The 22414-nt window shown below is 37.1% G+C and overlaps 1 protein-coding gene across 1 annotated transcript in view; it reads left to right on the top strand.

The window, feature by feature from the left end:
• The window catches only part of LOC137386112 (nucleoprotein TPR-like), a 58184-nt gene that overhangs the window by 8134 nt on the left and 27636 nt on the right, over positions 1–22414 (top strand). Inside the window, exons 2-19 of the mRNA XM_068072812.1 lie at positions 4583–4654; positions 5214–5266; positions 5395–5491; positions 6611–6714; positions 7358–7471; positions 7582–7725; positions 8338–8418; positions 8748–8835; positions 9459–9527; positions 9889–10109; positions 10290–10394; positions 10563–10670; positions 10962–11098; positions 14746–15001; positions 15873–16027; positions 17874–18066; positions 19923–20126; positions 20673–20912. Coding sequence (XP_067928913.1) covers positions 4583–4654; positions 5214–5266; positions 5395–5491; positions 6611–6714; positions 7358–7471; positions 7582–7725; positions 8338–8418; positions 8748–8835; positions 9459–9527; positions 9889–10109; positions 10290–10394; positions 10563–10670; positions 10962–11098; positions 14746–15001; positions 15873–16027; positions 17874–18066; positions 19923–20126; positions 20673–20912 — 2441 coding nt within the window. The remainder of the gene's footprint in view (positions 1–4582; positions 4655–5213; positions 5267–5394; positions 5492–6610; positions 6715–7357; positions 7472–7581; positions 7726–8337; positions 8419–8747; positions 8836–9458; positions 9528–9888; positions 10110–10289; positions 10395–10562; positions 10671–10961; positions 11099–14745; positions 15002–15872; positions 16028–17873; positions 18067–19922; positions 20127–20672; positions 20913–22414) is intronic.

Raw genomic sequence — 22414 nt, 5'->3', positions numbered from 1 at the left:
TCGCTAGTTCGTTATGATAGTTTAGTTTCGCGCATTAATTTTTCGCGTGATGATGACTCCGCGAAAACGCGAAAGTTAGGTGCCGCGAATACTTAAGTGTCCTAGGGTACTCCCTTTTATCTAAAACCAGATTTAGTTAATCGATCATAGGTCAAAATTAAAGAGGAGTGGAAATGCAAATACACACTTGGTTTTCATAACAAATATCACATGCTAAATACCTTCCAACATTGGATTAAAACCTTACGTCTGAATTCGAAAAGCTATTGATGCAGCAGCTTATTATGTCACCCCTTACTCCTGCACTTTTACAAAGGAATGACAGGAGTATAATACACTGTTATAGATATGCTCTGGTCAATCTAACTGCACAGATAAACTCCATAAAGCGAAAAATGCTTATAGTTGGCCAGGTAAATAATGAAATATGTACTAACAATTTTATATAATGACCAAGGATAGTTGGCCATCACAGGTGGAACCACAACCAACCTCGGTTGGAACCACAACCCATCCCAGGTGGAACCACAATCAGCCACAGCTCTCACAAATGTCCATCAAATAATTCAAAAGTTATTGGACATATTATCTACATGGATACTCGGTTTGAGAGCTAACCATGAAATCACACTGATGTTTTCTTGTATCCATGGAATATAAATAAATGTTTTATTTATCCTTTTGTTAAACGTCCCAGCTAGACAGATGAAGCATTATTCACTTTTTTATCTCTATTTAACGTTATTTGTATTTATCTTCTCTCATTGGGGCTTCCATTTATGAGTTATGTATTTTTCACAAGTTGTGGAGAAAAACTGTTTGTATCATGTTTAACAAAGCAGCTTACATTACTTCATTGATTCAATATCATTACACAGAAATGCGACAATTGTAATATATAATATGTATTAAAGCAAACAATTTGAAACACACTTGTAAAGTGGTGCTGATTTATCATTATTCATATTGAATGTAATATATTATGAATATTATCATAGATAATTATTCATAATGTTTCAAGTGTCACATAAGTTGTGTGAAAGATCAATGATGCAATTGTATGTGAAATTTTGCTATGTTAATTGACATTGGTTAATATCATATGCTTGCATTTTTCATTTAATATCATTGGTAAAGATGCAGTAGACCTACTTTCAGAAATTTCAACCAGCTTTTGAATACATGCATATGGTCTTCCATTTCACAATTTACAGCGTCTAATGGGTGCTCATGAATTTTTTCTATCACCATAACTCCATTTTTCGTACAAGCAAGCTTCATAATATGTTTGATATTTTCTCATATTTTTGTTATAGGTGTATTCAAACAACTTTTCAAGCTCTATTCTCTTGATACTATGAGTCTAGTTTCTACAATTCTGTGTATGACATAAGCTCAAGTCATAAATCTTATATGGAAATTGGTTAAAAAGTGGCTACTCTAGAGTAATTCATTGTGCAATCATCTTATAGTACAAATTTTACAAAATAGTTTCCCGAAAAGGTAAAAAATTATCCAAGGCAATATTGTTTGTGAAGAAATTGGCCACTGTTTGTAAGAGAGTGGAAGGTTTCATCTGTTTATGGTAACATATGAATGTGCTGTCTATTTGATACGGTAATTAACAATCTATTACACTCCTCTTGTTCTGAGTTGTAGTGTATGGAAACAATTGCAGATGTAGCTGGTTGACGTTTCGAAATCTGCCACTTTTATATCGTGAAACTTGAAAAACTTGTCTCAACGGTTGATAGCTAATTAACCCTTGGCCTTTCCAATGGTAATGTCGTTTTTTAGAAAAAAGACTGAGTAAATTTTTAATTACGAAGGTCAGTCAATGGGTAGTGAGAATTTTGTTTTGACTGAGCACCTGCTCACTCATAGAGCAAAGAGCTGTTATAAGATTTTTCGACAATAGGTATAATAGCAAGCGCCATGCACAGTAGAATAAAAAAATGGAAAGCAGTATGTCATAAAGCAGCTGCTATAGGAGGGTTGATGAATTCAAGATTGGGAAGAAACCTTACTGATGGCCCAAATAGTTGTAGACCAGTGCGTGTTTATCTGAAGTAGAAAAGCTGATTAATTCTGGTAGAAGACTCACTATAGATGATGCTGCTGAGGCTGTAGACATGGAACTGCACACAGTCTAGGACCTTCTGGCACAGACTTTATAGAGCAGAACTTTTTCGCACTTCTTAGTACTGCCATTTTTACACCAAAAAAATCATTTATGCTTATATACAGTAAATAGATAACATGATGATAATAACAAGAAAATGCAGAAACATTTTATTCATAAAACTTCGCACATACCTTTTTTCAAAATGCATCAAAAAGATTAACTGAAATTTAGCAATTTATCTCTTAATTTAACTTAAGTTATGTGCTAAACCTTGAGGGTATTCTAAAGGTTGTTTTTCACCGTAATCAGACACTATTCTCGGCAAGTAAATATTTTTTAAGTTTGTGTTGCGGGGAGTGTCTAGCCAGTAATGCCTCATAAGCCACATTTTTTTGTTTTTTTATGTTCACATCGCCAAAATATGATTAGAGGATATCGTGAAGTACATTTGTCAAGTACGTAAATGTAGCCATTAGGTACCAATTTTCTTTTTAATTTTTAATTAATGTTTGTCGACCACAATTCACAGTGGGAGATGGATAAGTTCTGAACTTGTAACCTGCGCCAGAACATCTGTACCAAAAAGTCCCATTGCAAACTGCACACAATATTATCCATGAGAAGCTAGCCTTCAACGAAGGCAGCCTACGCTGGTTGTACACTATGCTGACTGATGATCACAAAGTGCCGCGTGTTATGGCTGTCAGAGAGTGCATGAGAAAACTCAAACTGGAAGGGAATGCTTCCCTATCTAGAATTGCAACCACAGATAAAACCTCGGTGTATCGTTACGAACTGGAATCAAAAAGACAATCAATGAAGTGGAAGGATACGGTTTTTCTTGTAAAGAAAAAGTTAGAGAAAATTTAGTCTCAGAGAACGATACGGAAAGTGATGCTCACAGTATTCCGGGATGGAAAGAGTCATATAATTTTTTAAGAGCCAACATAACACTGTCAACCCTCAAAACTACTGTGAGCTCCTGGCTGTGGTGAAGTCAGTCATAAGGAACAAGAGAAGAAGCCTTTAGGGTAGAGGTGTCGTATTTTACCAGGACAATGCTTGTCGATACACTGCTGCCCATACAATGACCAAAATAAAGGAACTGAGCAGGGAAGGTGTTAGTACATCCTCCTCATAGTCCAGGCCTGGCATCAAGCGATTTTCATCTTTTCGGACCATTAAAGAACCACATGAGAGGCAAGCACTTCACTACTGATGCAGCTGTCATTGAAGCTGCGTGTGAATGGTTTAGAACCCAGCCACCAGAATTTTATTGTACAGGAGTTGAGAACTTTGCAGGAACGTGAAACAAATGTATAGAAAAAAGAGGACTATGTTGAAAAGTGAAAAAATGTAAAGCCATATTTTATTGTTAGAAAATATTATGACACCAGTCCCACTACGTACTCCCACTACGTACTCCCACTACGTACTCCCACTACGTACTCCCACTACGTACTCCCACTACGTACTCCCACTACGTACTCCCACTAAGTACTATCTGATTCTCATATTTATTAATAAACCAATTTTTTGGAATTGTTGGCTGCACCATTTTAAAACGAGGCCAGCGATTCGTAATAATGATCCGAAATACCACTAAGGTGGAGCTATCTAGCTGCTGATTTTATGGCTCATCAAACTTTTTCAAGTTTCCTATTTGAGATAGCAGATAAAAACAATATGTTGTAGCCATCGAATCAACTTGCATAAGTCATTCTGTGAAAACATTGTTTTTTTCTTATGAAATGTCTTAAATAGTCCTAAGCTAGATACTCCAGAAAGGTTCAAGCTCATTTTAGCTATGCATACAAATAACACCCCTGATCTGAACACTTTGAATTTCGTAGAATTTAGTTTTTCTTCAGCTCCACTTGCTCCAACCACTTGGCTTGGAGTAATTGGAGTTGAAGTTTTGGAATTTTGTGCTTGAAAATTGCTGATATCTAATAAATTTTTTTATCTTGAAATATGATTTTAAATATGTATGCTGTATTTTTGTAATGCAATTTGACCAACTACTTGGCCAAGCCAAGTGGTTGGAGTTGAAATCCAAATGAAGCTCCATCACTAGGAAAAGGTCCACGGTTGGCACTTGGCAGATTTTATTACTTTAATTGTGCTGTTTTATAAAGCAAATTTATTCTATTAACTTATTTCCCCGACAGATTCTCGAGATCTTAGTTCTACAAAAATATGAATATTCCTAATGAGGTCCTGTTTAGAAAAACAAGGTATTTCTGTCACATTTCAAAACTACTTGCAATGGGATACCGCCGTACTGCCATAGTGCAATAGAATATGTTTGCATTCAGATTGGAATAGTTCTTATAAATATTTATTTTGCTGCATCACTGCCCTTTTGTGGTTTTTGTGATTGATAGCATGGTGTACGCAATAATCTCCAAACAATTACAACTTGTAAATAAACAGCCATTTACAACATTATTATAGAGGAAACATCTCTGGAGCTGCAAACTTCACAGAAACAAGTACAAATTTTGGAGTCAACCAAAGAATCACTCTGTAAGTTACCTTGCACATGGCATTATATTAGTATTTGTTACATGGATATAACATGTTACATGGATATAACATGTTACATGGATATTACATGTTACATGGATATTACATGTTACATGGATATTACATGTTGCATGGATATTACATGTTACATGGATATTACATGTTACATGGATATTACATGTTACATGGATATTACATGTTACATGGATATTACATGTTGCATGGATATTACATGTTACATGGATATTACATGTTACATGGATATTACATGTTACACGGATATTACATGTTACATGGATATTACATGTTACACGGATATTACATGTTACATGGATATTACATGTTACATGGATAATGGCGGATAAATGAACATTAGCAAATAATTCTAGTTTATAGTGAACTCAATCAAGACTCATTTAGTCTCACTTTTGTTAGGTTGCAAATCCGCTCAGCTCTCCAAAGGAACTCTTATTCATCTAGTTTTCCAGCTCTCTGTATCTTTGTATTTCAATGGCAATGCTATTTTGTTATCGCTAGAACATTATCTTTACTGTTGCAGCCAATGAAAATGCTGCGCTACGATCTGCTGTTGCCGAGCTGCAAGCAACCAAGGTAGTGTGGAAGATAATCACTTTGTTTGTGTTGTTATACAGTATGTTGAGTTACTATGCTGTTGATTCAGGTGGCTTAATAGCTTGTAGCAAAGCTGAGGAGTTATTTTAAAGTGCTCTATGTTGCAGACTAACATAGAATTGAAACTGGGTGACACTGAAAGTAATCGTGAAACGTTAACATCACTTCTTGAGAAGAGGGAAAAAGAGGTGTCTGAGTGTAGAGGTAAGTAGGATTGACTCCGTATTATGCACCTTTGTCTCACCAACAATAAATTTACAGATTTAGGTTTCAGGACAAAGGTCTGAGGAAATCTGATGACCATATGTCTCCTATGGAGTAATCCTTCCTTGATTGTTCATGTTCCATAATACCGACGAATCAGTGAACTCCTCAGCTCGTGTTTATATGCCTTAAAAATATTAACATTTATAATTATTGTTGCTCTTCATACTACGTGTAAGGAATTGTACTTTATTTTTGAACATTTGTTGTTTAGACACGTTTTATAAAGTATTTGTACACATTTATAGAAACCAAAGCGCTAAAACACAAATTGTGACAATTTAAATCGAGGTGTCCATTGATGTATCAGAAGGGCTAAAATTAAGGGTTGCTACGTGTTGCTAAGGAAACACTTATAGTTATATATCAATCAAAAGTGATGATCGTGAAATGAGCTAGTGACTTAGTTATACAAATTTATATATACAATTATATAATTTATATATATGTCATATCCGTATATAGATTGTTTATTCATTGAACGATGCACATTATAACTCACTTGCTAGATCACAATACATATATACGTAGACTCACTTGCTAGATCACAATACATATATACGTAGACTCACTTGCTAGATTATCACAATACGTATATACGTAGACTCACTTGCTAGATTATCACAATACATATATACGTAGACCGTCTTCGTCTTCTCTCAATGTTGAATTTGTGTAGTGATGTTATGTAATATGATTTAAAAACATCTATAGCTGCTATAAAATAATGATTTTAGTGAGCCGCTGGCTGAGCTGTTAGCCAATATGACTCAACAACAAAGCAGCTGCAGTAGTCTTGCCATATTTGTCATTTGTTTTCTATACTGATAGCCATTCAATAGCAGGTCAATATAGGCCATAACAGCTCCTAGGATGACACTCTCATAGATTTCTTTTTGCACAGAACAGTTCTGGTTTGTGTCGTCAAGTTTCATTTTGTCTGCTCTCAGTGAGCTAGTTTTTCTGCTGACTTTATTGGTGCAAAGATACTTGTTTGTTTCGCTACACCTTGTCATACTTATGACATTCCTGTCTCTGAATTAGTTTGAACTTTTACAGATGAGCTTGCTTTGATGAAGAGCAGATGTGATCAGCTGAATGCTGAGCTAGGTGATGCTCGTATCAAGCAGACAGATGCTGAGTCGTCCAAGGCGCTGTTTCAGGTTTACCTATTATTACTCATCCTACTCACACCTTTCCTTGCATGTTGTCTGTTCTGTAAAGGATGGTTCACATCTCGGAATCAATTGCTACTCCAGGTTATCAATATCTAGCAATCTGGACAGTTTGTTGCGCTGTCCCCAACTACGTGGACAGTCCATTGCGCCGTCCCCGACAATGTTGAGTTTATTATGTGAATTCTGTCAAGTGTTTTTGTCTATTATTGCATTGCCAAAGTTAGAATTTTGAAATATCACTAATATTCTCATTTGTACCCCACCGTTCACTAATAAACAAAGTTAACAGATTTTAATGCTAATAAGTGTTTGTGTCAGCTGATTCAAGGCGGCTTTTTCTAATAATCGCAAAGTATCAAAACATTGTATTAGGTTAGGCTTGTTTAGTTTACGTGAAGGACCTTTAAAGAACACACTGCCCCATGTTCAAAGGTGCTCAGTGTCTTTTGTATGCGTTATTGCGCGTGTTCTATAATTCATTTGTGGTTCCTGAACAACTCGGTGCTTTTGGGTAGTTATCATTGTCAATTGTACCACTTTTGACATTTCCACCTAACACCAATCATGGTTCTTTTCTTAGCTCATATCCACTTTATCCACTTTGCTAACTTTTATGCTCGTATTACAGTCGCAGCTGACAAGGAAAGAGTCGGAATGTACACAGCTCATGGAGGAGCACTACAGAATGGACTCGGAAAAACTAGCCTATATGAGACAGATTAGTCGTCTTCAAATGGACAAGGTGAGCTTTAGCCATATTTGGTCATACTGCGTTTGACCATCCCTTGAGCTGTCTCTGTGAGGTTGTCTCAGTCGGCGGGGTCGAGTCAGTCTTACTCGGCCATATTGTAGAATGCGGAGGTGTCTAACCATCAACACAGCGTAGAGACCATAAAGCATGATCTCTCTAATACTCGCGAGCTAATGGAGACTTACAAACAACAGTCTGAAAGTCTAACAGAACGACTAAGGCAGGAACAGGCCAGGCACAGAGAGGTCTGTCCAATCTCCTTGTTTTATTTTTCCCTGGTCTACTTTCATGGCCCAATTGTTCTCTCTTGTTTACTGATGTTCAAAACTCTGAACTCTAAAGGGTTTTCTTTCCTCAAGCCTTTATAGACCTAATATAATAGACATGATTTAATCACACTTCTAGCGATACTAGAGACAATTTGGCAGGTAAATATGTTCTGTTGACAAATACTAGGTATCTTGGCATCAACCATCTCTATTCCATCGTGCGATATGCCGGTGAAAAAGCATAAGGTCGATACACCGATTATACATTTATATCTGTTGAATAATGTTTGTATTGACTATTTACTTATCAGTAAAAAGAATGTTTCAAAACTGTGTGTACCTTCCGATGCGCTACAACAAATGCAATAGTGCTGTCAGTATGTAAAGGTACTACTTTGCACTGCCTTACTTTACTGACTGTTTTGCAATGTATTGTAATTTGTGCTACCATGCAATTGGTTTGATAGACCTGAACCACAACCATTGAGTGATTTTGAGTTAAGTCTCTCTGACTTACACAAACTGACAATATTCAGGGTAGCGTGTAAGCGCTATGTTGGTAATCCTCATCCTGTTGTGTGCATACAGTGTCGAGACAATTTCATAGCTGCTGAGGAAGCCCACAGACAGGAGTTATTTTCACAGAAAAAGCTCACCAATATGTACAAGGTAGGATATCGGTTCAATAACTAATTTTCAGTTGATTCCTTATTTGAAAGACACCCCAATTTCCTAAAATGTATTCTTCATTCATATTTCATCCCTATTCAAGCACCAGATGCAGTCTTCGATGGCATCAATTATTCCAGGAACTAGTTGAGTTCTATGAACACTAATTTGAAAATGGGAGAGTGGATTTTGGAGACACAACATGCTTTAAAGTTTACCCATTTTAATTTTTAACTGCGAATAATTGCAAATAAAAATCTACTAGCCAGACAGATATACAGATACACATTGTCTGGAGTGATTTTATGTCATCTCTCGGTTCACCTCAGGAAGCAGAGCATAAGGCTTCAAGTGAGCTCGAGGACATCCACAAGACAGCCTCTGAGTACAAGGAATGTTACCAGCAGCTCACTGCCGGTAAGTGTGTAGCACTCTCAGGTAGCAGCACTCTCAGGTAGCGCAGTGCTGTACTCTCAGGTAGGGCAGTGCTGTACTCTCAGGTAGCGCAGTGCTGTACTCTCAGGTAGGGCAGTGCTGTACTCTCAGGTAGTGCAGTGCTGTACTCTCAGGTAGCGCAGTGCTGTACTCTCAGGTAGCGCAGTACTGTACTCTCAGGTAGGGCAGTGCTGTACTCTCAGGTAGCGCAGTGCTGTACTCTCAGGTAGGGCAGTGCTGTACTCTCAGGTAGCGCAGTGCTGTACTCTCAGGTAGGGCAGTGCTGTACTCTCAGGTAGCGCAGTGCTGTACTCTCAGGTAGGGCAGTGCTGTACTCTCAGGTAGCGCAGTGCTGTACTCTCAGGTAGGGCAGTGCTGTACTCTCAGGTAGGGCAGTGCTGTACTCTCAGGTAGCGCAGTGCTGTACTCTCAGGTAGCGCAGTGCTGTACTCTCAGGTAGGGCAGTGCTGTACTCTCATTTAATCTATTCATTATTAGTTGACAGCAAAGCCTCTGGAGTCTAAGTGCTCGTCAGTATATTCTCTGTTTTCTTATTTTATTATGATATTGTATTATTATGGTATTGTATTATTATTATTGTATAGAACACGAAGCATCACTCGCCGAGAAGCAGTCAGAAATTGATGAGATCAGAAACCTTATTACTAGCAAAGGTAAAGTTTCTCTCGGTTACACAAAAAATTAGCACATAGATTTTGAAGTTTGGTTTATAAATTCTTCTACAAATACCAAATGCTGTGTATGTAATATTTAAATTTTAAAATAAAATATATGCTTAAGAAGATAGTCGGTTTCGATTTGAAGTTTTCAAAGTCAATGGTTAGGATATAACTTTCTGTCCTATATTCCTATAACTTTTTGTTTTACACATTTTGTAAAAAAAAACTTAGCGAACTTGTCTAACTAAGCTCTGACTAGTGTCTCTCCTGTCTCTTCTCATTTGAGTAACTTCTGGCTAACTACTGGCTCTCTTCCATCTCTTAATTGATTCACTTATGATGACTCTTGATATAGACGAGCACATCACCCAAATAGAGTCCGAGCTGAGCAGGATGGATGAACTTGTGAAGGAGAGCTCCGAGTCACCAGATGTGACAGCTGAACTAGCCAAGCTCATCAAGTCTGGCCTTACTTACTCGCAGCTTTACCACAAGTATCACCAAACTGCTGAGCAGCTCACTCTCTCCAGAGCCGAGAGTAACAGGCTTAACGAGTCCTTCAACACTCTAGTCAAGGCGAGCTACAGACTTCCCTTTTTCAGTACTCTCTTGCTAGAGTCTGTCGCTGTCCAATGTCACCATGACCGACTATTACTTATTGTGGTTATTTGTTTTGTATAATTCTCTAAATCTTTTTTTCATGCCTCCTTGAATACGTGCCTACTAATTTTAATATATATTTAATGCCTGTAACAGGAAATAGATGTGATGAAACCACAAGTTGTCCAGTTGCGTGCAGCTCACGAGGCCTCTAGCGGTATGGTGCAGAAACTCAGTGATCAACTAAGGCTAAACTTGCAGGTTAAGAACATTCATCAGACGCTTTTAAATGTACTAAATGTTAATTCTAGTTATCTCCTTTGACATTTGTTATGTTCTCTACGGTTTGTCACTCACACAGCTATAAAGGTCTTATGATGTAGGAATGCAGGATTGAGCAGAGTATGATATTTGTCAACTTATTGGTAGAGCCTTGACGAAGAAGCCCAAAAAGCTAACGAAGCTAAGAAACAATTAATCTATCACCAGAAGGAGTCTCACAAGTTTGCCATTGAGAATGAAGACCTCTCTACGCAGGTTAGTGAGTTGCCTATTCTTTTAATTCTCCAATTGGATGCTGCTGACTTGTTAATACACTTTAAACAGCGGGTCTTGTTTTCTCAGATGTCTTCAAGCTTGCGTGTGAGAGTCTAACCTAGCTTTGTAAGATTTTAGCTGATTACTATTAAAATATATTAAAATAAAAGTCATGTTTTACTTCGATTGTATATATTTGGAGCGATGTTTTGGCTGCCATATCACTGACAGCCGCAGCAGGTTTTCTACCAGCATATTGCTATTGTATACAATTGCTAGTTGCTTTTGTAGATACAAATACTTATAAAAGAACTACACATAGCCAAAGGTGGGACAGTTATTGACAGTGACAGTTCTACACAGGTGACCTCCACCGATCAGTACAATAATTCAGCTGATGTTATTTCTACTCAACTTGTCTCTTTTAGGTAATAATAAGATAAGTACCTGCTATGCGTATCAAATATTGACAGCAGCTTCTCACGCCCAAAAATATGTTATGAAGGATTTCACTCTAGTCATATATTCATAGTTCATTTTAGCTTGGTTGTTGGTGTCTCAACACAAACCAAGATCACTTCTTGCTCTAGTTGGTTTCTTATAGTCTTTACTTGCAGGTATGGTAATAAAAGTTATATAAGGTTTAGCCAGTTTAGAAAGGTTTATGTTCAAGAATATGCCCACCTCTGTAGGCTTTCAAACGACGTTTGCAGGCGGTATATACTAGTGCTGGGCACGAGTACTTGGTCAACGGCTTTAGACCCGTCCCCTTCTGTTCGGGTTTTTCGAGTATCGGGTAGCTAGTAGTGCTAGGCTCGGGTATTTCTTTGCCTACGGGTTTTTCGGGTATCGGGTTTTTTGATTTAGATTTTATGTTTAAATTTTCTAAACAGATATATCTTCAAATTTACAAAGCAATTATATTTCTTTTCAATTTATTTATCATTGTTCACAGTTTTTATCAACTGACATGCGTACTCGCAGCGTTAACAGGTGGATTGTTAAACAGTCAAGATAGTCTGGGGCTACAGGGCATTTTCATGTCAACAGGTGGCAGAAGATAGGGTCTATGGTAGCTTAATACTTAAGCATGTTCTATGGACCTCTCTGACTTTTTGTAGATGGTGCTCCAAATCTCATAAAAAACTTTACATTATCGGCTTTTTCCGTTAGTAAGGCTTGTTGGCTTAGTAAGACTTGGTTATAATGAATTATGTAATCCATAATAGCTAGCTGTGGTAATCAATTTAAACAGAGTTATTAAATTTTCACTGCTACTACCAACGCTGATGGCTGTTTCTAACAAGGCGATAGCGGAAACAGACTAAGGACCTATGTGTTATCGGTGATAGCGAACACGCACCGTATTAAAAACGGCATAGATTTGTTTACAAAGCCGATTTGGCTAATTGCGCAAATAAAATTTTATGTAAGTATTTCTTCTCACCTTTTAATGACAAGTAATCACTGCTTGACTACAATATTTTTAGTAGGTATAGTAAATAAGGTATGATATGTTTTATTCTATCTATTAAATTAAAGACTTGTTAAACCCCATTGTCATGCCTCTTTAGCAAAAATGACACAGAAATGCCCTGTGGTCCCAGACTAAGAGTGCAAGGTGCAATAGACCGAGTTTTTGTTAACATTACCCGACGGATCCGTGTACCAAAACCCGAACTTGAAAGTCAAAACCCGAAGGACCGGAATACCCGAAATCTCTATTACCCGATACTCGAGAGAAGATAAACCCGCGAGTTCAACGAGTATTACTACCCATGCCAGCACTAGTATATACTTATACTAGGTGAATGTCCAGAGTTCCACGCGTAATAATAAAATTTTTTGCACAGAAAATTTATTTTTTATCAACATGTACGATATTTACCATTTTCACGTTTAAATGAAGGTGTTTGGTTTATTTCCGTGTGTTGTGTTTGTTTCTGTGTGATTATTACCGTACTGGCTGCTATGCCTACTATAGCTCTACATTAATTGCATTAGGATTGCAGCAGTCTAGGCCATGTGAGTTTAAGCATTTTTTCTCTGGTGTGGCTTCACGCATAAGGCTAGCTGCAGTGTTGAGTGTGAAGCCATGAAAGATTGACATGTGCCATAAGGATGTGGCCAATTTATTCCATAGTATAACTAGTTGGACAGCGTAGTATAGATAAATGCCTGTCTGCGAAACTATAAGTTCTGAGTTCAAATTCAGTATGCAACGAATTTTTAATTCCTAAAACTTTATCGCCATGACTAGGCAGACGCGCAGACCGACAAAAATTGAGATATGTATATAGGTAGATATACATACTAGTGAATGCCCGGATGATAACAAAAGTTTTTACACAAAAAATCTATTTTTGTTTAACATATAACAACAGTTACCATTCTAACTTTCTAACTTTATATCATGAGGAAAGTGTTTGGTGCAGTTCAAATAAATTAGGAGAATAAAATAAAACGACTGTAAAGGTTTTCAAACTACTGTAACTGTTAAATTTTATATCACGAAAAAAAGTGTTTAAAAAAATAAATTAAGAGAAAAAATAAAACAAGTGCGAAGGTGTTTAAATGTCAATGTGAAATAGTTAACAAGTAATAGCTAAATAAAGTCTGTTTTGCTACAATTACAGCGAAAAATTATTTTGTATACAATTATATGATTTTAATTTTCTTTCGGTGTTGGCATTGTAAGGCGAAAATATCGCATAGAGTGGTATAGAAATTCATAGTAATTATCTAATGCAAACATCCACTGGTAAGATTCATCAAATTTTATGTACGTACTGTACTGTATATATTAAAAATATGTAGTCTTTGAGTTCAAATCCATTACGAAGTGCATTTCATTGCTAGATTTTAATGATGACAGATTTTAATTCTCAACTGACATATGATGACATATGATGACATATAATGACATATGATGACAAACAAATTTGGAGGTTTAATTTATACATAGATATATACATGTATAGATTACGGAATTGCTGTTGGAACGGATTAGGCAATTTACATGTATTTTACTGTTTGTATAACGTAAATTCCCTAATCCATTCCAAGATCTTTTCAAACTCACTCTTTTGGCTATGCAAAAAAGAAAAAAGCTTAACTTTTCAGTTTGTTGCTGTTCTGTAACTGCAGCATTATTGGTTTGCATCGACAACTTTTTACTATTTATTTTTATGTCTTTTTTTATTCATGATTGCGGTATTTTTGCAATAAGTACATTTTGGACGTCATTCACAACGATTTGTTTATTGTTTTCTAAGCAACGAAGTCTATTCTGCCAATGAAAACAAATTACAAATATTTATGCGTTTACAACAAAGTAGATCCAAAATATATTTTTCCTATAATAAGAGCGGTATGTGCCTGTCCATCGTCTATTTGTATCTAGAAGGTCAAGGTTAGGATAAAAGATATTTTTCCACGATACTCATAACATTCAGATTGGTAGGCCCTGTAACGCCTGCACCAATCGATCAAATATTTCTGAACAATTGTGCAGCTACTTTGTCTTTATGTTTTGTCGACACGTCTGACGATCTATCACGATGAACTAGCATCTCATGGAACTTGTAAATGTAACAGAGATAACGCTATACATACATCGTTTTGTCTCACAAGTGCGGCAAGATAACTACAAGATTATCATTATTCAATTCGAATTTGAGAACATGCACCGATTTGACAAAAACGGAGCAAGTTCTTAAATTTGTAGCATGAATTCGAAGCACAATTCTCAAGTACGAAGCAAAAACTTTACATAAATTTTTTACGTTTTGTGGAATTCATGTTATAGGAGGTATATGTTATAGGATCATCTAATGTAAATATATACATACCTGCTTGCCTCGGCAGATAAAGACAGTAAACTTGGCGAATGACTCACTTGGCTAGGTTAAATTAAGTGTGTTAAATGAATGGAAAAATGGAGGGTACGGCTTATACACTATGTATACCTGTAGCTCAAAAAGCATCCTTCAATGTTTGGGGTGGGGTTCATACACAGTAGTGGCTTATACACGAGGATTTGCAGTACTATATGTATGATAATTTCATCTTCTAGGGACATCCAAGAGCTGCAAAAACAGAACCAGCAACTACGCGCAGCGTTGAGAGAAGTTTCCGAGGCCCATGACAAATCTGAGAGGGATGAGGAGAGCAGTCAACAGTCCGCCAAGCACGAGCATGAACTGGCTAACTACAGACAGGAAGTAGAACACTTGAAGCAATCGAGGCTGAAGCAGGAGGAACTTGTACAGTCTGTAATAAAGCAGAGAGACATGTACAAGGGTCTGGTGGCTGAAGGAGCTATGAAAGAGGTGGGTTAAATGTTTGTATTTAGCAGAATATGGTTTATAGCGATATTCCTATATACATGATGTGTTTGGAATATGCGGAGCTGCTAGTTGATTTCTGGTGGCGCTGGATTGGCTAGTTGTCTGATCTAAAACAAGCTCTTGCATTATCGCCATAAGGAAGTTAGTTTTGTGATTTGAAGCTTTTCTTGATATAGTATATGAAAAGACGGAGAGCAAAGAGTACTTCTTGTTGCATATTCCTAGAATGGTTGCAAATATATTGTTATACTGGTAGCGGTAGTTACAGTAATATGATTTTATATTTTGTCCTAACAGTAGCCTATCGTGTGCATGGCTGTCATGTACTCCTGCTATATCCTTAGACTTCATGACCTGTATCATGCCTCACATTGATCACAGCTAGTTGACCGAAGTGTGCAACCTTCGTCACATATAAAACACTTGTGCAATCGGGTCATGCTGCATGTACCTGTAGCTGCATGTACCTGTAGCTGTGTGTAACTGTAGCTGCGTGTACTTGTAGCTGCGTGTACCTGTAGCTGCGTGTACCTGTAGCTGGGTGTACCTGTAGCTGCGTGTACCTGTAGCTGTGTGTAACTGTAGCTGCATGTACTTGTAGCTGCGTGTACCTGTAGCTGTGTGTACCTGTAGCTGCATGTACTTGTAGCTGCATGTATCTGTTCGGAAAGTAAAACTATTATTTTCCAATTCACTGATGGGGTTATTCATATTGTATTCCATGAAAAACAAGACAATATATAACCTGGTTGTCTGGAAGGTAGTAGCAATAACAGTACTTACCCGTATTACCTTCTAGCAGGTGATGAATTATGTTCTCATTCAAGTAAAATATTTGGTTGCTTGCCTTCAGGCTCAGGCTAAAGCATCACCTCGCAGGCTTATGACTGAGGTGGACAATGAGAAGCTCAGGTCACTTAATGATGAACTCAAGACTTCAAAAGCGAATGAGGCGCGAGTTGCAGAAGAGTTGCAAAAATGTAGGAAAGATCAAGCTGCGAATGAGAGGTGATCCTTGAATTGGCAATCGCTTACTAGTTACTATTACTACTGTTAGTACTACGACTACTGCTGTTACTACTACTGCTGCTACTTGCTGGCATCATTATGATTTTTATGTTGGTAGGACTAACTGCTATATAAGTCTCTTTTGCAAGATTTGTTTGCTTTGACACACGTCACATTATTTGTTATCTCTATTGTGAAGAAGCGTGACAATTTTATTTCTGATTCAAAATAGCCACTGCTGACAGCCTGTTGTGTAATCTCAAAGTTGAGGGCTATCTACTCACCTGTTGCTGTTTACTCAGTCCATTTATATACATATACCGTAAAACCTCTAATTGAACTCCATGGCGGCGCTCTACTTTTCAACTTTTTATAGTGGCGGTTAAATAGAGGCTGGCTGTATTTTTCAAATGGCTCATCAGAATTTTGAGAAGATAAATTTAGCCCTTTTACAGATGATGCGAATGTCGCCTATATTTTGCACTATTTTTCTGGTGGAGCGACATTAACCCTTTTGGAGGCAATAAATCTGCTCCTACCTCCAAATTGTCAAAGATCTCTTAATTAATATGCATTGAGAAGCCGAAAAATATATCTACCAGTTGATATCTGTCGCTTGCAATTAACCTGCGATGATATTATCGCCTGTCTCCTGCTTTGCACTTTGTTAGGGCTTTCAATTTTTATTTCATTGTAAACTCGAAGGCACATTTTTATTTTATATTTACATAACTAGCTAGCAAAACTATCTTTTTATGTGCAATAGAAGAGGAGTTACGAGCGTTGATCCATTGTAAGATGAGATTACAATGGATCGACGCTATCCATTGATGGTATCAAATAATATGCTATAAATCTGCAAATTTATAGGTTATATAGCAATAATCTATCATTTGCTACAAATATATCTTCATGAACAAATGACCTAAATGAACCATTCTTACAATACATGCAGAAACAAAAATTGACGTTTCTGAAACAAAAATACTTGCATCGTTTGCTCAGTCAGTTGCATTCTGGTTGTTGCTTTTGATGGAATCTTCTAGTTGTTCAATACTTTTCACAATGTCTGTTGACCTCAACTCTTCGTCTGCATGGCTGAACTAGTCGATATTAGCGTCGAAACATTTTTTTTAGCAGAGCAAAACCTTTACGCGTTGCATTTTGCAGTAAAAGTTTTGCTTGCTAAGCACAACCTTTAGCCTAAAACTAGTTCATATACCATCGTAAATATAAACCGTTTTTCACATGTACATCCAAGTATTAAGACCGCGTTAAACAAGGAACTACTATTAGTCTGATACAGTTATTGATTACTATGGCGTTGCTTTCAAAGTTTCAACGAAAAGAAACGGAAAGCCTTAGAGTTGGACAACGAGAGCATTAACTGTTGTTTAGGTAAATGATACGTTATAAATACGATTTTGTGGACACTTTTCTACTAATCACTTGCTATTACGGTTTCGTAAAGATCAAAGAATGTCAGAATGGCGGCTAAATGGAGGTGGCGTTCAATTAGAGGGTGGCACTCTATTGTTCATCCCTTCTCCCATAGTGGGGGTCAAATAGAGGTGGCGTTCAATTAGAGGTTTTACGGTACATGCGCAGGCTGATTAATTGTCTAGAATATTGGCTCTAGGTACATGTATAAAAATAGGAATACTTTAGTTAGCTGTTTTAATGTTGCATTATATGCTATCATGCTCATGTTTTTAATTTTCATCAGTTCACATCTTTTGAAAGTTTATAATGACCTCCGGTGATCTATGTACATGTGTCTAGCTGGTGGGGTCATGCCCCTTTCAAAACACTTTCTCACTGACTCAGACTGTAACTTCATTTATAGCAAACTCTATGATCAGATTTCTGAGTTGAATAAAAGTTTGACCGAACAGAAGTTGAGCAATGCTAAACTCAGCACGCAGCTTGACTACTCTCTCGAAAGTTCAAAGGTCATTGAGAAGAATGTCACTGGTTACAAGCAAGAGATTAGTGCTCTTAGGGCAAAGGCTGAGCAATATTCCAAACTGCTCGCCAAGGTGAGACAACCTATGCGCTACTATTGCCTCCATCTACCTTTTTTTTCAGAAAAATGCTGTAAAACCTTTATTTGAACACCACGGAGCTCTTTTTCTCAACCCTTTATTTAGATTGGCGCTTTATTATAGGTGGCGTTCAAATAAAGGGTGGCGTTGTATTTTTCAAACACCGCATCAGAATATTGAGAAGACAACATTAACACTTTCGCAGGCGAATCGAAAGTCGCCTATATTTTGCACTCTCCTTCGGGTGGAGCGACATTAAGCTTTTGGGTGGAAGAAATTTACCAGCTTATCCGCAACTTGTCTCTAAATAAATACACATTAAAAAGCCGAGAAATATCTCCACCAGTTGATATCTATTGCTTGCAATTAACCTGCAATAATATCATAGCCTGTGCCCTGCTTTGCAATTTTTTGGAGCTTTCAAGTTTTGTATTTCATTGTAAAGTTGAAAATATATTTTTATTTTATAAGTATATTTAACGATGTTGCATAAAAGCTCATTTCAGTCATAGATTCATGTATCATTGATTCATTCATTGCTACAGTTCGCAGCCAAAAATGTAAATGTAAACTATTGCTCCTCTATTGCTGTAAATGTAACTCCTCTTCTATTGCACATAAAATGGCTTTTTATGTACAATAGAAGAGAAGTTACGAGCGTTGATCCATTGTAAGCCGGGTTCATATTACCGCAATGATGATATCAAATATTACGCTATAAATCTGCAAATTTATAAGTTTATAATTAATGTAATAATTATAATGTTTATAATAATGTACCAAATGCTACCAATATATATATAGAACAAGTGTCATAAACAAACCATATTTATAATACATTCAAAAACAAAAGTTTACATTTTAGAACCAAAATTAACATTTTTAAAACAAAAATATTAGCATCATTTGCTCGGCCAGCTGTGTTCTGATTGTTGTTTTTGTTTGGACCATTTCATATTCTTCTGACTGTTCCATACCTTCCACAGTGTCTTCTGACCTCAATTCTTCTTTTGCACAGCTGAGCTAGTCGATATTAGCGTTCAAACAATTGTTAGCCAGAGCAAAACTTTGACGTGATGCACTTTTGAATACATGCACATATACACATCTCACGCAAATAAAGAGAAACCGCATGTAATCAAAACAGCCTCGAAATACGTAGTAGCACATTTTCCATTGTAAATGCGAAAACATTTTCCCACATTGAAGTATCAAGGCCGCGTTAAAAAAGGAACTACTATTAGCCTGATACAGTTACTAATTATTATTTTTATCGTGTTGCAATCTAAGTTTCTAACGAAAAAACCAAAATACTTGAAGTTGAAAAATGGACTTCAATATGAACAGAAACAACGAACGAATTAATTGTTATTGAAATAATCAAATCATTATTAGTATGGTTTTGTGGAAACTTTTCTACTTCTACTGACCACTTGCTATTGCGTTCAAATAAAAGTAGCGGTCAGATAAAAGTGGCGTTCAAATAGAAGTGGCGTTCAAATAAAAGTAGCGTCCAGATAAAAGTGTAGTTCATATAAAATTCGCGTTCAAATAGAAGTGACGTTCAATTAAAGGGTGGCGCTCTATTTTTTTAATCGTTCTCCCACATTGGCGTTCAAATAGAGAGAGGTGGCATTCAAATGAAGGTTGCGTTCAAATGAAGGTTTTACGGCATCTTCTGCAGAAATGGAATGTTGCTAATAAATATATTTTGTTTATAAAATATTTCTAGAATTAATTTTGCTACTGTATGTATGAATGTCTGCATGCCCATCAGTTTCCTTGTTCGTATCAATATCCGTGGACATGTACCTCGTAGTTTTTGATTTATCGAGTTTTTGTTTCCACAGAATGAATCAGTTGCAGCAAGTCTAAGGCAAGATGTAGCACGAGTCCAACAGAGCTCCATCAAGTACGAGGTGGCTAACAGCGAGCTCCGGAATGAGATAGAATTGCTGAAAGTGGCAAAACGACGACTCGAGGTTGATGCTGATGCTGCCAAAAAAGACTATAATCTTCAGATGCACGTGCTGGCCAACCTACAGACTATTCAGGTAGGCATGGTAGTTGTCTTCCTGTTAGTTGGTTGTCTTCCTGTTAGTTGGTCGTCTCCTTGTTAGTTGGATGTCTTTCTGTTAATTGGTTTTCTCCTTGTTAGTGGGACGTCTCCTTGTTAGTTGGTTGTCTCCCTGTTAGTTGGTCGTCTCTCTGTTAGTGGGTTGTCTCCCTGTTAGTTGGACGTTTCTTGGTTAGTGGGTTGTCTCCCTGTTAATTTGTCATCTCTCTGTTAGTGGGTTGTCTCCCTGTTAGTTGGACGTATCTTGGTTAGTGGGTTGTCTCGTTGTTAGTGGGTTGTCTCCCTGTTAGTTGAACGTCTCTCTGTTAGTTGGTCATCACCTTGTTAGTGGGTTGTCTTCCTGTTAGTCAGTCGTCTCTCTGTTAGTTGATTGTTTCCCTGTTAGTTGATTGTCTCTCTGTTAGTTGGTTGTCTTCCTGTTAGTTGGCCATCTCCCTGTTAGTTGGTCGTCGCCCTTATTATCTGGTAAATATTAGGTGCAATCACCGGTGTGAGATTGGTTACAATCTGGCTGTCACTGCAGGGTAGCATAGAGGCAAGCAACAAGGAGGTAAAGGCACACTACCAACAAAAGATAGAATATATGCAGACTGAGAAGCAGGCTTTGGAGAAGCAGTTGGCTACCCTTAAGGATGACCTCAGTGTTGCCGAGAAGCACCATTCTGCTAAGGTCCTCACTCTCAATAGTCAGACAGCATCCCTTGAACAGGAACTGAAGGATGCCAGAGAAAAGTTGTTTAAGTTAGAGGAACTTAACCGACAGGTAGAAAACCCCTGATTTTGATATAAGTACTTACGGTTTGTTAAATGTGCAAACTTGGATGAGCATACATAGACCTATTAACTATACTAGACTGGGCAATCTGATGCATCACTATGTTGCTATGAATGTAGCTATTTATGTAGGACACCATGGTTTTGCATTCCCCAGTCTAGTACAGTTCATAGGTCTATGTGAGCATAGGTCAGCCGAAGTGAGATCTTTGTGTGGATTGTATGACAGGATGTAGCACACCATGACATCTCATAGTATCGCATAACACAAATGCGCGGCCTTCATGTATTTTATGTGGATGGTTTTATTTAGGCAGATTTTACACTCATAACTTTTGCTATCAAAAACATCTACAATAGCAGCGAGTGGTAAGAACTTGATGAAGTCATTGGGCTATCGCTCTCAAGCAAACCGCCTCTTGATTATTCAGTTTGGTCAGATTATAAATTAACATGAGGTCTTATATAAGAAACAGATTATTGATTTACCACCTTGGAGAAGAACTATCTTTTCTTATCATCAAGGTGTCATTGGTTCATTATATTTCTCTGGGACTGAGCTCCTATGTCAATTTACTATTTCAAGGCACGATTTTCTACATAAAATAACCAAGTAAAAATTAATTCGTCACCATATTATGAAAAACCACCTAAAGAGGATATTACGATAGAAAAAGTGTTTTTAGTTGTTATAATTCAGTACCTACACTAACAAAGTAACAAATACCTATTAAGTTGTTATGATCTGCAATAAAAGGTAACATCACTATGTACCCTATTGAATGGAGTTTTATCTTCGAGACAAATATTGTTGATAACGGCAGTCTGAGCGATGCTTGAGAGCAACGCGTTCGGTACTCTAAACATTTGTGAACCAACTTAATAGAAATTTTGAGTTTAACTTCAATGAATTTAGCTTACTTACTTACTAAACACCCACTTCAAGCGAAGTTTTAATCTTGTACTAAACTTTAATTTTGTCGTCATATTTTTTAGTATCTGTTTCCGGTTATTCGCTTTTCCCTCGCCGTTCACTATAACTTTTAGCCAACCTGTTAAAAACTTTTTCAAACTGATTTGAGAAAAAAGTCACCTCTCGCATACTTGACCATAGAGTGTGGTGATCATCAGGAACTGGCTCGTATCTAAAATATTATTCGTATCTCAAGGGAGAAACTTGTTAGAAAGTCTGCTTGTATCTTGAGTTTCTTGTATGTTGGGCCACTCGTATGTAGATGTGTGACTGTATTATGGTTGTCAGCTGATTCAATACCTAACCAAAGACCAAGCTTAGCTCTTCAGCACTTTGTACAAACCTCTCATAATCCAGTGTGTTCTTAATTCTTCACTGGAGATCGTTGATACTGGAGATTACCTTTGTCTCTAATAGATTTCTTCATTTTATCTTGTGTTCTATAAGTTAAAATGCATTCACAACCATGCTTTCAATTTTATGTGTTTTATGTTATCATCTGCTGCTCACTTTTAATA

The sequence above is a fragment of the Watersipora subatra genome, chromosome 1 (genome assembly GCF_963576615.1).
Source record: "Watersipora subatra chromosome 1, tzWatSuba1.1, whole genome shotgun sequence".
In the NCBI taxonomy this organism is placed as follows: domain Eukaryota; kingdom Metazoa; phylum Bryozoa; class Gymnolaemata; order Cheilostomatida; family Watersiporidae; genus Watersipora; species Watersipora subatra.
This window is presented reverse-complemented; position numbering and strand designations above follow the sequence as displayed.